Source organism: Astatotilapia calliptera, chromosome 11 (assembly GCF_964374335.1).
Source record: "Astatotilapia calliptera chromosome 11, fAstCal68.1, whole genome shotgun sequence".
Lineage (NCBI taxonomy): Eukaryota > Metazoa > Chordata > Actinopteri > Cichliformes > Cichlidae > Astatotilapia > Astatotilapia calliptera.
In genome coordinates this window covers 20,123,143-20,135,476 of record NC_137432.1, presented here as the reverse complement: position 1 = coordinate 20,135,476, position 12,334 = coordinate 20,123,143, and the positions used below count along the sequence as shown (strand labels likewise).

Below are 12,334 nucleotides of genomic sequence, written 5' to 3'. Positions count from 1 at the left end.
TGAAGTTCAAACTGAGCATCAGAAGGAGGAAGAAAAGTGATTTAAGTTACTTCTTACACAGCGTGGTTTGGCGCTAGATGGCCTGGCCTGAGTATTTCAGAAACTGCTGATTTACTGAGATTTTCCTGCACAGCCATCTCTAGGGTTCACAGAGGATTATTGAACAAACAAATAAATAAAAACATCCAGTGAGTGGCAGTTTCCTGGATGAAAATGTCTTGTTGATGACAGAACAGAAGTCAGAGTGAGAATGGACAGACTGCTTTGAGCTCATAGAAATCCCGAAACAATTCAAATAACCCCTTATTACAACCCAGGTATGTGCAAGATACAAAATGAATCCAATACTGAATGCAAAACAAGTTGAACCTCATTGCAGATGGTCTACAGAGGCAGAAAACCGCACCAGGTGCCACTCCTGTTAGCTGAAAACGAGAAGTTGAGGCTATAATTTGCATAGGTTCACAAAAATTGGACGATAGAAGATTAGAAAAACGTTGCCTGGTCTGATGAGTGTTGATTGTTTTGTGGCATTCATACATTATAGGCTATACCTTGCATCAACAGATCAGGTTGTTTTCTTAATAATACAATAAAGCCTTGTTTAAACACCACAGCCTACCATTATCATGCTTTTATGACTAGAATGTGCCATTTTCCTGATGGCTACTTCCAGCTATGTCACAATATACTTTTTCGGGGCATTAATTATAAACGTAGTAAAGATAAATTAACAAAGATTTTTTTTATTTTCAAAATAATAGTTTAATGAATCCAGAACAGTGACCTAAATGCATTTGTGGTGGCATTTTCAGTGTATGTACAATAGAAATATAAATTAAAAAGTCCTTTTAATATAAAATAACACGACATCGAGCTGATATTTTCAAGTTCAGTCACAAAAATATGAGAGTGGAGTTCAAATAGTGTGAAAATATTATTTTAAAAAACTGATAAAAAAAAAAAGTATTTTACAGTTCATCGTGCTGGTAGGTGAACTCCCTGGCAGATATAAACCCATCTTTATCTTCATCCTCGTTTTTGAAGATGTCATCCACCATAACTTCATGATGTGTGTCGTTGGGTGAGTAGCCATGTTTCTCAAATTCCTTCTTCAAGTACTCTTTTACCTGAAAGGTGTGGAGAGAAAATAGTAATGACAAAATAGATAGCCAGATAGCCAGGCAGACAGATCGCAAGCTAGCTAGCCAGATACCTCCAGTCTGGAGAGCTTCCAGTCATCATTTAGATCCATATCCCGGAAAGATTCGTGTGACCTGGGCCCATTTCGAATCTCCATGAGTTCAATGTCAAAAATGAGGGTGCTGCCTGGAGGAATTTTCCCTGTAAACCAATAAAAATGTCCAAGTGACAGAGATGTTACAGTGGAACGTTTTGTTTTGTTTTTTCTGTATGTGTTGCACATAGTTTGTGTTACCTTTTCCTTCCTTGCCATATGCCAGCGATGGAGGTACAGTCAGCTTCCTGCGCTCCCCTGTGCACATGTTCTGCAGACCCTTATCCCAACCCTTGAGCACCTCTCGGATCCCCAGGGTAAGCCACACAGGGTTTTTATCCCCATGTTTGCGGCTATCAGGAGTCAAAAAGAGACATGCAGTCAATATCCGGATGCCATACAGAGGACTGATATGCCAAATGTAAGTGGAATGAGGGTTAAGTGAGTGCCAGCCAACTATGTGAGGATATAAGTGTTGAGTTTGACTGTACAGCTGCACAAACGCAGAAATATGAGATGCTGCACATGTTCAGCGGCGTACAGTTTTAATAAGCAGTTGAGACTAAAGTATATGCAATACATGCATCACTGTTACATTTATTACCTGGAATGAAACATGGTGCCATTACTCTCCAGAAATCCCTCGTAATGAACAAGAAGCATGTCTCCGTTTTTTGACTTGCGGTGACACATGAAGGGTTTGTGTATCACCTCAATTTTCACTTCGGGCTCGGGCAGTTTTCCCCCAGTGACCAACACAAACAGTGATGCCAATAACGAGCAGAGAGAAAACAAGATCATACTTATAGATAACAGCACTTACTCATGAGAAGTGGATGAGATAACTTCAATTTCACTCTCTCTTTCTACAGAATTTAAAATAAAGACATGTAAAGAATGCCATACGTGGCACCCAACTTCTGCGACGAATGCACCCACTGTTGAGCTGTCTGCCCTCCTCCATCTGCAATTGGATAGCGTCATTCCTAAGCCCCGCCCTTTCTTTAGAATCTCTTCTTTCATTGATGCTTCCATGTGCCAATCACTACAATCCACACCTAGGCTACTTAAACCCATATGACGAAGGAGGGGGGCGGGGGTGTGGTGAAGAAAGGCGATAGTAACGCTCAGGATCGGCTAGTGGCAGATTCACGAAAAAGTTTACGCACTTTTATCGACGTAGTTGGAATGCAAAGCGGTGGACGTTACTCCGAAAATCACACTCGGGCCCAATGGAGTCGCTACAGTCAGCTGGGCATCACGTCCTGTTGTGATAAACAAGTAATGAACGGGAAAAACACGCAATTAAATAATGGAAGGAATGCTGTATAAGTGGACCAATTACATAAGTGGTAGGTTAACACTAAAGTCTTTGCGTGCTTTCCGTTGTAGAGCTCGTTTTGAGGCTGCTAGCTAGCATGACAGCGAGTTTGTGACGTTAAAGCGGACGAGCTACCGTTAGCTGCCCGCCAGCTTTGGTAGCGTATTGACCACTAGCATTCCTATCTTTGATAAATTAGCTGTTCAGTGAATTAGAGTTGAGCCGTTACGTCAGTCTTAGCTAGCAGCGCTCGGTCATGTCCACCACCTGTCGTTATAATCTGACTTCACAACCAATTAGTTGTTGCTAACATAACTTAAGACTCGTCAAGTTCACGAAGCTGGGTAACGCTGTATGTTGATGACTTTTCTAATGCTAAAAACTAAGTGCAGTTTACAGTAATGCCACAGCATTGATTCACTTATTTTTCCCATACGCTTTATAGGTTGGCAGCCTCGCTGGTTTGTGCTTCATGGAGGAACTTTGTCCTACTATGACTCTCAAGAAGATGCCTGGAAAGGGTGCAAGGGCAGCATTAAAATTTCCGTTTGTGAAATCCAAGGTCGGTGTGCTCCACTTTACTCTGTGCACGGTTTAACCAGAGCAAGCATCCTTTGGGTGCAGTACTGACAGGCATGTTCCCTTGCTTGCTGCTGTTTTTTTTTTTTTTTTAGTTCATTCCTCTGACTCTACACGAGTTGACCTGACCATACCAGGAGAGCAGTACTTTTACCTCAGAGCCATCAATGCAGCAGAAAGGCAGAAATGGCTGGTGGCGCTGGGAACAGCCAAAGCTTGCCTTACAGACAACCGAACCAAGAGAGAAAAAGGTATTTGGATACTTTACAAGATACTGTTGCAAGTAAAAACAGGGTCAAAGCGTTTAGACCTGGAATAGTACAGACCATACTTACATACAAGTGTTGTAAGGCATTTGCACGACTTCTCAAACTCTGATCTGCTGTCTGTGTGCACAATGAATACAGAGCTTCAGGAGAATACAGAGGCGCTGAAAACTAAGATGTCAGAACTCAGATTGTACTGTGACCTTCTCCTCCAACAAGTAAACAAGATCAAGGAGAATGATGAGCTAGGAGACACGCCAGAGGTAAGGTTAAAGTTTGGATGAGCTGATGAAATGTGATATGCTGCTGTTAGTGTGAAACTGCAGTATAGAGTAGCTAGTTTGCAGTTGCTATGTACGTATTAATAGACAAGAAACAGTTGTTGTATACGTCTTGAGTCTTTTGGCTTGGATTTCAGCAGATTTCGTTAGCAATCTACACCCAACATGTATGTTTGTGTTTCCTTCTCAGATGGGTCTAGACACTGGGAATATGGTGAAGTCTACATGCACGACTTTCCTTAAGACTCTAGAGGAATGCATGCAGATAGCAAATCGTACTTTCACTACAGATTTGGCAACACAGAGTCCACCAGGAACTCCTCCAGTAGCACCCATCAAACCTCAGAAGGTATACTTCTCTCACCAGCTCTGTGTGGGCAAGCTAGTATAATTGCTCTGGGATTGTTTTCCAAAAATCAAAATATGCGTAGTCACTCAGTGTTTGTCTGTGTTGTGCTGTCTCCACAGATTAAACACAGCCATCATTTAAATCAGAACCTTGGAGAAAAGTAGGTGGCTTCTCTTACTGTATTGAATGATTTTATCGCTCATGAAGTGCCACGTAGGTGCTAAAGGTAGCACAGAGCAAAGAGATGTTCAAACAAAAATACAGTTTCAAAAGGTTTCTGTTGATATTCTGCCATTGTTGTTGCATTTTGTCAAGGGCATAATTTCTGTCCCAGCTTTTTAGAATTGACACATTGTCCTGAAACATATTACAGGTGGAAAGATTTGTCCGAAACCTCAGGAGAAACAATTGCACATGACAGCCAGACCCTTGACTCCGGGCCAGAGGGACCAGATGAGCCAGGCAGACCAGAAAACCAATCTTCTCCATCAGGTAGGTCAGGTTGCCAGCCACTCGCTTTTCTTGCTGGGGAAGTTCCTGAACTAAAAACCATTACCGCATTCCACAAAGGAAAGACTACACAGCACTCAAGGGCCCTGGTTGTTGTTTGTGTATTCTATGAACTGAAGTGAATAGATTATTGTCTTTTAGTGAGTACAGTGATGGATGACTTGTTCCATTATTACATTTCCCTTAGCAGTGACAAAGCCTTTACACAAAGGGGCCATTGCTGAGAAATAAGACTAGTCTTTTCATACTTTATTACTTTGATTGGGATCTATATAGTAAGTCAATGGAGATGCAGAGGTTTTTAATGTTTATTTTCTTATATTGTATTTTAATGTAGCATAAGAAAATAAATTAATATATGCAATATAGCATTTAAAAAGATAGCTGTCTCTTTGTGAGTGCTCGTATTTCTTCATATTGTCATCTCAGCTATACAGCTCTGGCTCTGGGTGCAGCTGCTTCACCCACCTGCTATTCAAATCTTCTATTTGCAAGCATCAGCCAATAAGAAGAAAGTTGTCTTACAGGGAGAGATGAGGAACCTAAAATGGCTTGAGTTGCTGTACCAACTGTGAATTTGTGATGCTACTGGAGTAGCTTTCTCAGGGTCATAGGTCGTGTTTAATAAAAAAAAATGTGTAGACACTAGACTGATTTTTGACAGTCTAATTTGCAAAAAGACTCATGCATCGTTGTTTCATGCAGACACTGAAACAGCCAGCAGCTCAGAAGTCCACAAGGATCAAGTTAATCCTAGCTTACCTACTACCCAGACCACCCCTGAGATTGAACACTATGACCAGCCAGCAGAGGGGGATGACGAGAGTGAAGATGATGAACAAAAGCAGATAGGACAAGAGCAGATGGACAAAGTGGACCAAAGTCAGACGCATGACAACAACAATGGGGACGTGAAGGATTTTCGACTTCAGCACCAAGAAGAGGGTGAAGAAGAAGGCGAGATTCCCAGAAAGTCAACTGAGTCAGAAGACACAGAGCAGGTGGAAACATTCTTCAGCACAATGAGTCACAGGTATGAAAATGCCACTCAGGAAGCTCACATCCCTTAGGACACTTTACTTACTGTGGGAATTTAAGTATACAATTGTCTGTGATATTTCACTGCTGCAGTATTAAACTCATTTAATTTATATGTATAGTATATTTGTAACTAAGGCTCTGCGCTTGTGCTGTATCTTCTGACTAGACTGCACAGTGACTTAGTTTGTTAATAATAATAGTGCTGCAGTATTGCACAGAATAGTTTAATAACAAGTTTGAAAAAGTCAGTTTTTAAGATCTTACAGTCAAGTGTTTTATATCAGTGTGTTCTCTCTTGATCACATGACACAGAGAGGCCCTCGTCTGATATTTGGGTTTGTAAACCTGTTTTGTTAACTTTTCTTTCTTTTTCAAATACTTTTTTTTTTTTTTTTTTTTTTTTAAGATTCTGAGAGTGTAATCGAACATGTGGCTAGAGTGTGATTTACATCTGTACTGTTTGAGGTGAATGTTATTGTAATGCAGGAATCAAACAAAGGGAAAGATTAGTGAAAACCACCGCTCTTTTAAGTTTTAGATGAAGTAGTCTTGGGTACTTTTGTCAGAGTTGCATGATGTTTTGTGTGACTTGTCTCTCTGGCTTGGTTTTGAAATGTATGCTCCTCTAATTAGTGTGGATGTTGATTAAGCATCCACAGTATTGTTCTTCTAATCTTTATTATCATGTTTTCTTTGTTTGCTTTTGGTCAAATAAAAACTGATATGGGATAGCTTCCCTCTAATATATTCTGCTGTTTGAATCTATTCTACTTCTTGTTTTTTGTTTTTTAGATTTAGTGATATAAGACTGGATGACGACAATGGTATCCCTACACAAGAGTTTTTGGACTCATGCTATGCAATAGTACCTGTATTAGGTAGGCCGGTTACTTTAAGCCTCTCTTCATCTTTATCTGACACCCTGTTCCTAATTCTCATGGTTCCCATTTGCATTTCTTGTAATCTCAGCATTTTTAACTCCGATAAAGAAAAAAAAGACAATCACTTTCATTTGCTGTTTTCCCCCTCTTTTATGTACATGTTCTGTCCTTCATAATCTTTGCAATTAATGAGGTGGCAGCTTTCTATCACAGGTTCTTCATCACACTTTTCCTTCATGTCTCTGTTACTTTCTTTTTGCACATGTATGTCTGTCTTTAGTTGTTCTTTGTAGCCCAAAATAATATCATATGACAAGGTTAATCATAAGAATTAGGTCATGCACATTTTTGTGCTGTGTGCACACTTTGTTACTCACAGTGTATTACGTCATGATAAAAAGTCGCCATTCACAGAATTACAAAGTGAAGAAGTGCAAGACCTGAGTAACATGGAGCCAAAAACATTGTTTTTTTGTTTTGTTTTATAAAAAGGGTCTGCCTTGTTTGTCAGAGTTATTCCTGTGTTAACAAATACCAAGGCTGAAGTAGGATTATTAGGAATTATCTTTAAACAACAGCTTTCAATTAGCACACATGTAAGAGGTCGAAGGGAATGTTAGTCTGTATTTCACATGAACTGACATCAGTAAAGGTTACTTACAGTGAGCTGTTTTCTAAAGTTAAAATTACTTATAAGAGAGAAACTTGATGTATGTAATGGTTGTCTATAGATAAACACATAAAACATCTCAATAAGCTTAAATTTGTATCTGAACTAACGTGACCTCTTAGCTAAAGCCTATTCCCAGCTTTGTTTGAAAGTTTACAGCCCACAGTGATGGTAACCTATTTTTGTCTGTGTGTGTCCTATACTTAATACAGTCCAGTAGGTCTTAGAGTGCACCGTAATCCCTCATTTCAGTGTTATATTTAGTTTAAATCTGAAGGACATCTAAGCAGCCTGTTATTACTTAAAAACATCAAAACATTGTGCACTCAAAGTAGGACACAAGTTGAGAATCTGTGCTTCGGAACCAGCAAAAAAAAGTTATCATAGATTCTCTCTTCTCAGACAAACTGGGATCCACAGTGTTTGCACCAGTTAAAATGGATTTTGTCGGAAACATAAAGGTAAGAGCACATGATTTTGGTTAATCGAAGGAATAACAGTGAAGTTGGTCTTTAAAAGTTGCTCTAAATTATTCAATCACATTTTCAAAACTGCATTAAAGAGTAGAGTCCAATCAGTCATACAGTTTGTCAATAATGAGGTATTTATTTCATTCCCCTTTTTTGTTTAGCTTTAGTGTTCTGTCCATTTCTTGTTAATATTTTTTGTCAACAAGCATATTTAACTATATACTGTGTATTAAATATTCATTAATTGCAGTTAGTCGTTGAAAGTCAGAACAGTCTACCAGAGTAGAGAGTACTATGTCACAGTGTCTCGTGTTCTGTTGTAGAAAATTCACCAGAAGCTGAGGTCAGACCCTGAGAGCTTTTCTACACTACAGTCTATTGTGCTGCATGAAGTAGAGACAGATGTTGCCCAGGTGCGCAATTCTGCAACAGAGGCTCTGCTGTGGCTCAGACGAGGGCTGAAGTTCCTCAAGGAGTTTCTGTCAGAAGTCAACGCTGGAGAGCAAGACATCCAGGGAGCACTAAGTAATGCATTTCTGTTTTACAATGCACATCTTAACATAAGTTCAAACACGTAAAAGTGTTGAATTGTTCCTTCTTTTCTTTCACCCAGACAACGCTTATGGGAAGACTCTTCGGCAGTACCACGGGTGGGTTGTCCGTGGTGTATTTGCTGTAGGTATTTTTATTTTTTTACCCAGTCCAGTATTAATACCTTCTGAGTATATTTATTCTTTGTGTGACAAGTACTTGACTTTTTTTTTTTTTTCCCCCCCCAGTTGGCGCTCAGAGCTTCCCCGTCTTATCAAAGTTTCACAGCTGCTTTAGTGTCAAGAGAAGGTGACAAGCTGAAGAGCGATTTTATCAACGGCATGCACAGGGATCTGGGAGTGTATCTGCCTGCCATGGAGAAGCAGCTGGCCATTCTTGATGCATTATATGAAGAATACAACCTTGAGTCTGACGAGGTGGTGTGAAATAAGAACAAGAGATGCTCACGGTTCAGAGAAGAACAGAGCCCCTCTGAATGGGCAGAGTAGTGGCTAACTGCTGGAAGAAAGGTGTACAAAGTAGTGTGAGACTGTCTCGTGTCATTTTGAGACGTTTCAGTAGTTTTTAAACTCTACAGCAGGAGAGGTTTTGGTATGAAGAGGGTGTTCATGTGTGTACTTACGACCCGAGAAGGGTTTAACTGAGCAGTACAATTAATTAAGGTTGGTTTGAGGAGATTTAAATTCCAAGTCTTGTTCCAGAGACCGGTGACAGCGAAGGTGTTTCTAATCTGATTATGCAGACTCCAACCATAATTATTCATTGTGACATTTGTTTCTGGTTGTTGCTGTATTGTGGCTTAAGGCGTACTCTACATGCTTTAAGGTATTTAAGCACAGGGTATTTGGTTCTGGTCAGTTCCTTGTAAAATTGTTTGATTCCCTTTGAATTGATCAGTATGATCAATATGAAACTATTATCAATGTTGTTTTTTTTCTTCTTGGCTTCAGTGAGATACGATGATGCTTCCAACTAGCACAAAGCACTATTTTTTTTTTTTTTTTTAGCAAAAAAAAAAAAAAAAAAGCAAAAACTATTCCCAAAATGTGTCTTAAGTATGTGATTGAATTACGTACTAAGCTAACTTTTAGTCAGTTATATAAATATTTTCCTGTACTTACTATAAAAGCTTAGTAAACATTACTATGTGTATATATTTTTCCCTGAAAATGAATTCAGATTGTGCAGTTTGACAATGGATTTGTTGTGTTTTACATAATGTCATTGTGAGCTGTTGCTCAAAGTTTCCAAGTGGACCAAAAAGGAACTGTCATGTGAATGGCTTTAGCCTCTGCTGCCTACAGTAACTGAAAACAAGAAAGGAAACCGCATAGCTGTTAAAAATATTGACAACTGCTGTTCATGTGGACATCTGCACAAACCTATGCATTTTTACAATGTCTATTTATTATACCATAAGTTATAAAGTTCACATTAATGACATGAATTGTTCTGTCCAACTTTTGTGTGAATGTATGGACATTTTTATTCATAAGGCATGCTTTTTACTGCATGTTTGGTGTATTTAGCAACAGGTGCCAGGCCAAGGGCTTGAAGTGAGTAAATGAGTAATCCTAAAAGTGGTAGTTACAGAACAGTAACCATTTTCAGCTTATCGTCCATGCTATTGTACATACCATTGTTAAGTGTTGTTACCAGGTGTACTTAATATTTTATTGATGTCCAATTAGTGAAATGATCAGTAAGACTGCTCTTGCAGGCTGGGTTAACATTTGACTGCAAATTCACTGAGCCATTTGAAAAAAACATAACAAAAAAGCAGGAAAATTATCTTAGGGCTTTAAAAAGAAGCTTACCGGATAGTATTTTCAACTTTATTATTGTTATTTTTATTTTAAGAATGCAAACACTTAAAAACTCCTGTACAGTAAATAAGTCATTTGCAGTAGGTTTACATCACAGGTGTGCAATAGGCTTATTTCTGATGAGTTTTAATATTAATCCTTTAGATATTCTGTTGTAATATTACAACAAATAATTGTTTTTTCTATGGATGTAAATAAGATGCTATTTGATTTTTTGCAAAATAAACATAATTAAGTTGCAGTTTGTCTTCTGTCATGCTGAAGTTAAATATGCTACCATGTGGTTTACGTGCCTAGAGGTAAAGGCTCTTTACTTACTGTGCCAACTATACACTCACTGTCCGTTTATTAGGTGCACCTGTTAGTGCAGATGACCTGCTGAAGTGACTTGATTTAAGTGACTTTGAGCGTGGCATGGCTGTTGGTACCAGATCAGAAACTGCTGAACTACTATGACTTCCAATGAATTTCCTATTTTGCATGACCATTTCTGGGGTTTACAGGGAATGATCTGAAAAAGGCAAAGACGATAGAAGATTGGAAAAATGTTGCTTGGTCAGATGAATGCCACTTCTTTTGTGAAATTCACATGGTAGAGTCCCTTGGATGTTTATTTTGCATGAAAGCATGCATCTATTCTCCCTTCCAATGGTCATGGCAGGTGGTGGTGGTGTAATGATGTCGGTACACTTTGGGCATGTTAGCATTGTTTCTGACCATGTCCATCCCTTTATAACCACAGTGTACCTAACATCCGATGGCTACTTCCAGCAGAATAATGTCCCATGCTACAAAGCTTAAATGAACTCAAACTGGTTTCTTGAACATAACAGTGAGTACACTGTACTCAAACGGCCTTCACAGTCACCAGATCTCAACGCAGTAGAGCATCTTCAGCAACATCAGTTCGCACAGAGCTTGGGAAGAAGGCATTGTCCTTTTCTGCCCTGTCTTCATGCAGTACATTGCAGAAGCTCTCTCAGTTGATTTCACTTGCAGACTTTAAAAGACATACAAATGTTTTTATGAAATCATCTCTGGGAACTTGTTCATGTTTTAATATGACTGTGTATGTTATACATATTTAGCCATTTTATTGCTTTTTTATTGTTGTAATTTTAATATGTTTGTCTGGAGCAGGTCTCTTGGAAGTGAGACACTCAGTCTCAAAGGCTAAATTAAAAAAAAATCTTTTGGGGTGTTTGGCATAAAAGGAGATTCTCATCACTGATGTACAGCTGGTAAATCTGCAGCAACTCAGTGATGCTATTATCAATTTTGACCAAAAGATTTTGGTCAAATTTTTGAAGGCAAAATAATTTCCAACCCAGTGTTTTCAATATGTGCCTAACACAGTGACTGTTGAGTGCAAATAAGAAACAGATAGTAAATAGTTTGTCGTAACAACTGTGGTACCAATCTTAAATAATACTTCTGTATATCATTTTCTGTTTCAAGTGATTATTTTGCATGTGCATTAATCAGCACCACTGCACCCAGGATACCAGCAGTTCTTATCTATAGGTCAGGGATTTTCACTTGGCTTAGGTGAAGCAGTTGGGTCTCTGCCAGCTTCCTGTCCTGTGGTTTCCTTTGCATCGCCCCATGTACCACAGCTGTAATGCTACACCAGTCAGTCTACACTAAAATAACCTTGTAGTGGAAAAAAAGAGTGTCATTTTTCCATAGGTATCATTTTAATACCTATGTGAGCTGAACATAGACCAAGCTTGCTATAAGTTACACTGCATGAATAAGTTAATAAAATGCATGGGATACAGCTCATAAGTTAATTTGACCTTACTTCACAAATGGTAAACTTCACTTGAGGGATTCTTCTGTGACCACAGCTCATCTTTTCATTACAGAGCCAGTAAAATCAGGTCAGCCCTTGAATTTCAGTGACATTTAGTGCCACACTGGGACATTTGTTTGACAAATGTGATTGCCCCGGTCAGGGCACTGCACATGATGGCATAAATACACCAAGGTAAGGTTTTACTCTGGCATCTCGGTAGACAAATTGCCCTGATGTGATTTAGAAGAGGAATACAGCATGCTAATACAGTTATATGGTCTCATCCTGCTTCAAACATCTTGGTTGCAACAGTGGCCGGCTGGTCTGTCCCCAACCTGTATCGCTGTGCCTCATCTCCAGGCACAGATTCAGCTCTGAAAGGCTTCATTAAGATGGAATAAAAAGCCGAAAAACCCATTGCCACGTCTGAGAAACAGCAAGAGTTCACTGTGTGGTCTGCTTTGCATTTAGATTAACGCAGCACTCAGCAAACGGCTGACTGCTGCGATACTTTGATGTCCCCCTTACTTTTTTGTCTGAGTGTTGTATCCTA

At 39.2% G+C, this 12,334-nt stretch overlaps 2 protein-coding genes across 3 annotated transcripts; one reads left to right on the top strand and one right to left on the bottom strand.

Moving 5' to 3' along the window:
- Positions 1-740: 740 nt before the first annotated feature.
- fkbp14 (FKBP prolyl isomerase 14) lies at positions 741-2,236 on the bottom strand. 2 transcript variants are annotated; one of them, XM_026183482.2, is made up of 4 exons: positions 2,061-2,236; positions 1,439-1,590; positions 1,217-1,344; positions 741-1,130 (listed from the first exon to the last, which is right to left on the bottom strand). In XM_026183482.2, exons 1-4 carry the CDS (start codon positions 2,219-2,221, stop codon positions 972-974), a joined length of 600 nt encoding a protein of 199 aa, XP_026039267.2. In that variant the 5' UTR covers positions 2,222-2,236; the 3' UTR covers positions 741-971. The 2 variants fall into 2 exon arrangements, with proteins under 2 accessions (XP_026039267.2, XP_026039265.1); XM_026183480.2 differs by having other exon boundaries at positions 1,842-2,209.
- A 191-nt stretch (positions 2,237-2,427) lies between these two features.
- plekha8 (pleckstrin homology domain containing, family A (phosphoinositide binding specific) member 8) lies at positions 2,428-10,224 on the top strand. The gene is made up of 13 exons (XM_026183473.2): positions 2,428-2,589; positions 3,004-3,120; positions 3,233-3,388; positions 3,545-3,666; positions 3,875-4,033; positions 4,153-4,193; positions 4,407-4,525; positions 5,249-5,576; positions 6,377-6,462; positions 7,538-7,596; positions 7,929-8,130; positions 8,219-8,280; positions 8,385-10,224. The coding sequence occupies exons 1-13, from the start codon at positions 2,550-2,552 to the stop codon at positions 8,580-8,582; spliced, it is 1,689 nt and encodes a 562-aa protein (XP_026039258.1). The 5' UTR covers positions 2,428-2,549; the 3' UTR covers positions 8,583-10,224.
- Positions 10,225-12,334: the final 2,110 nt, after the last annotated feature.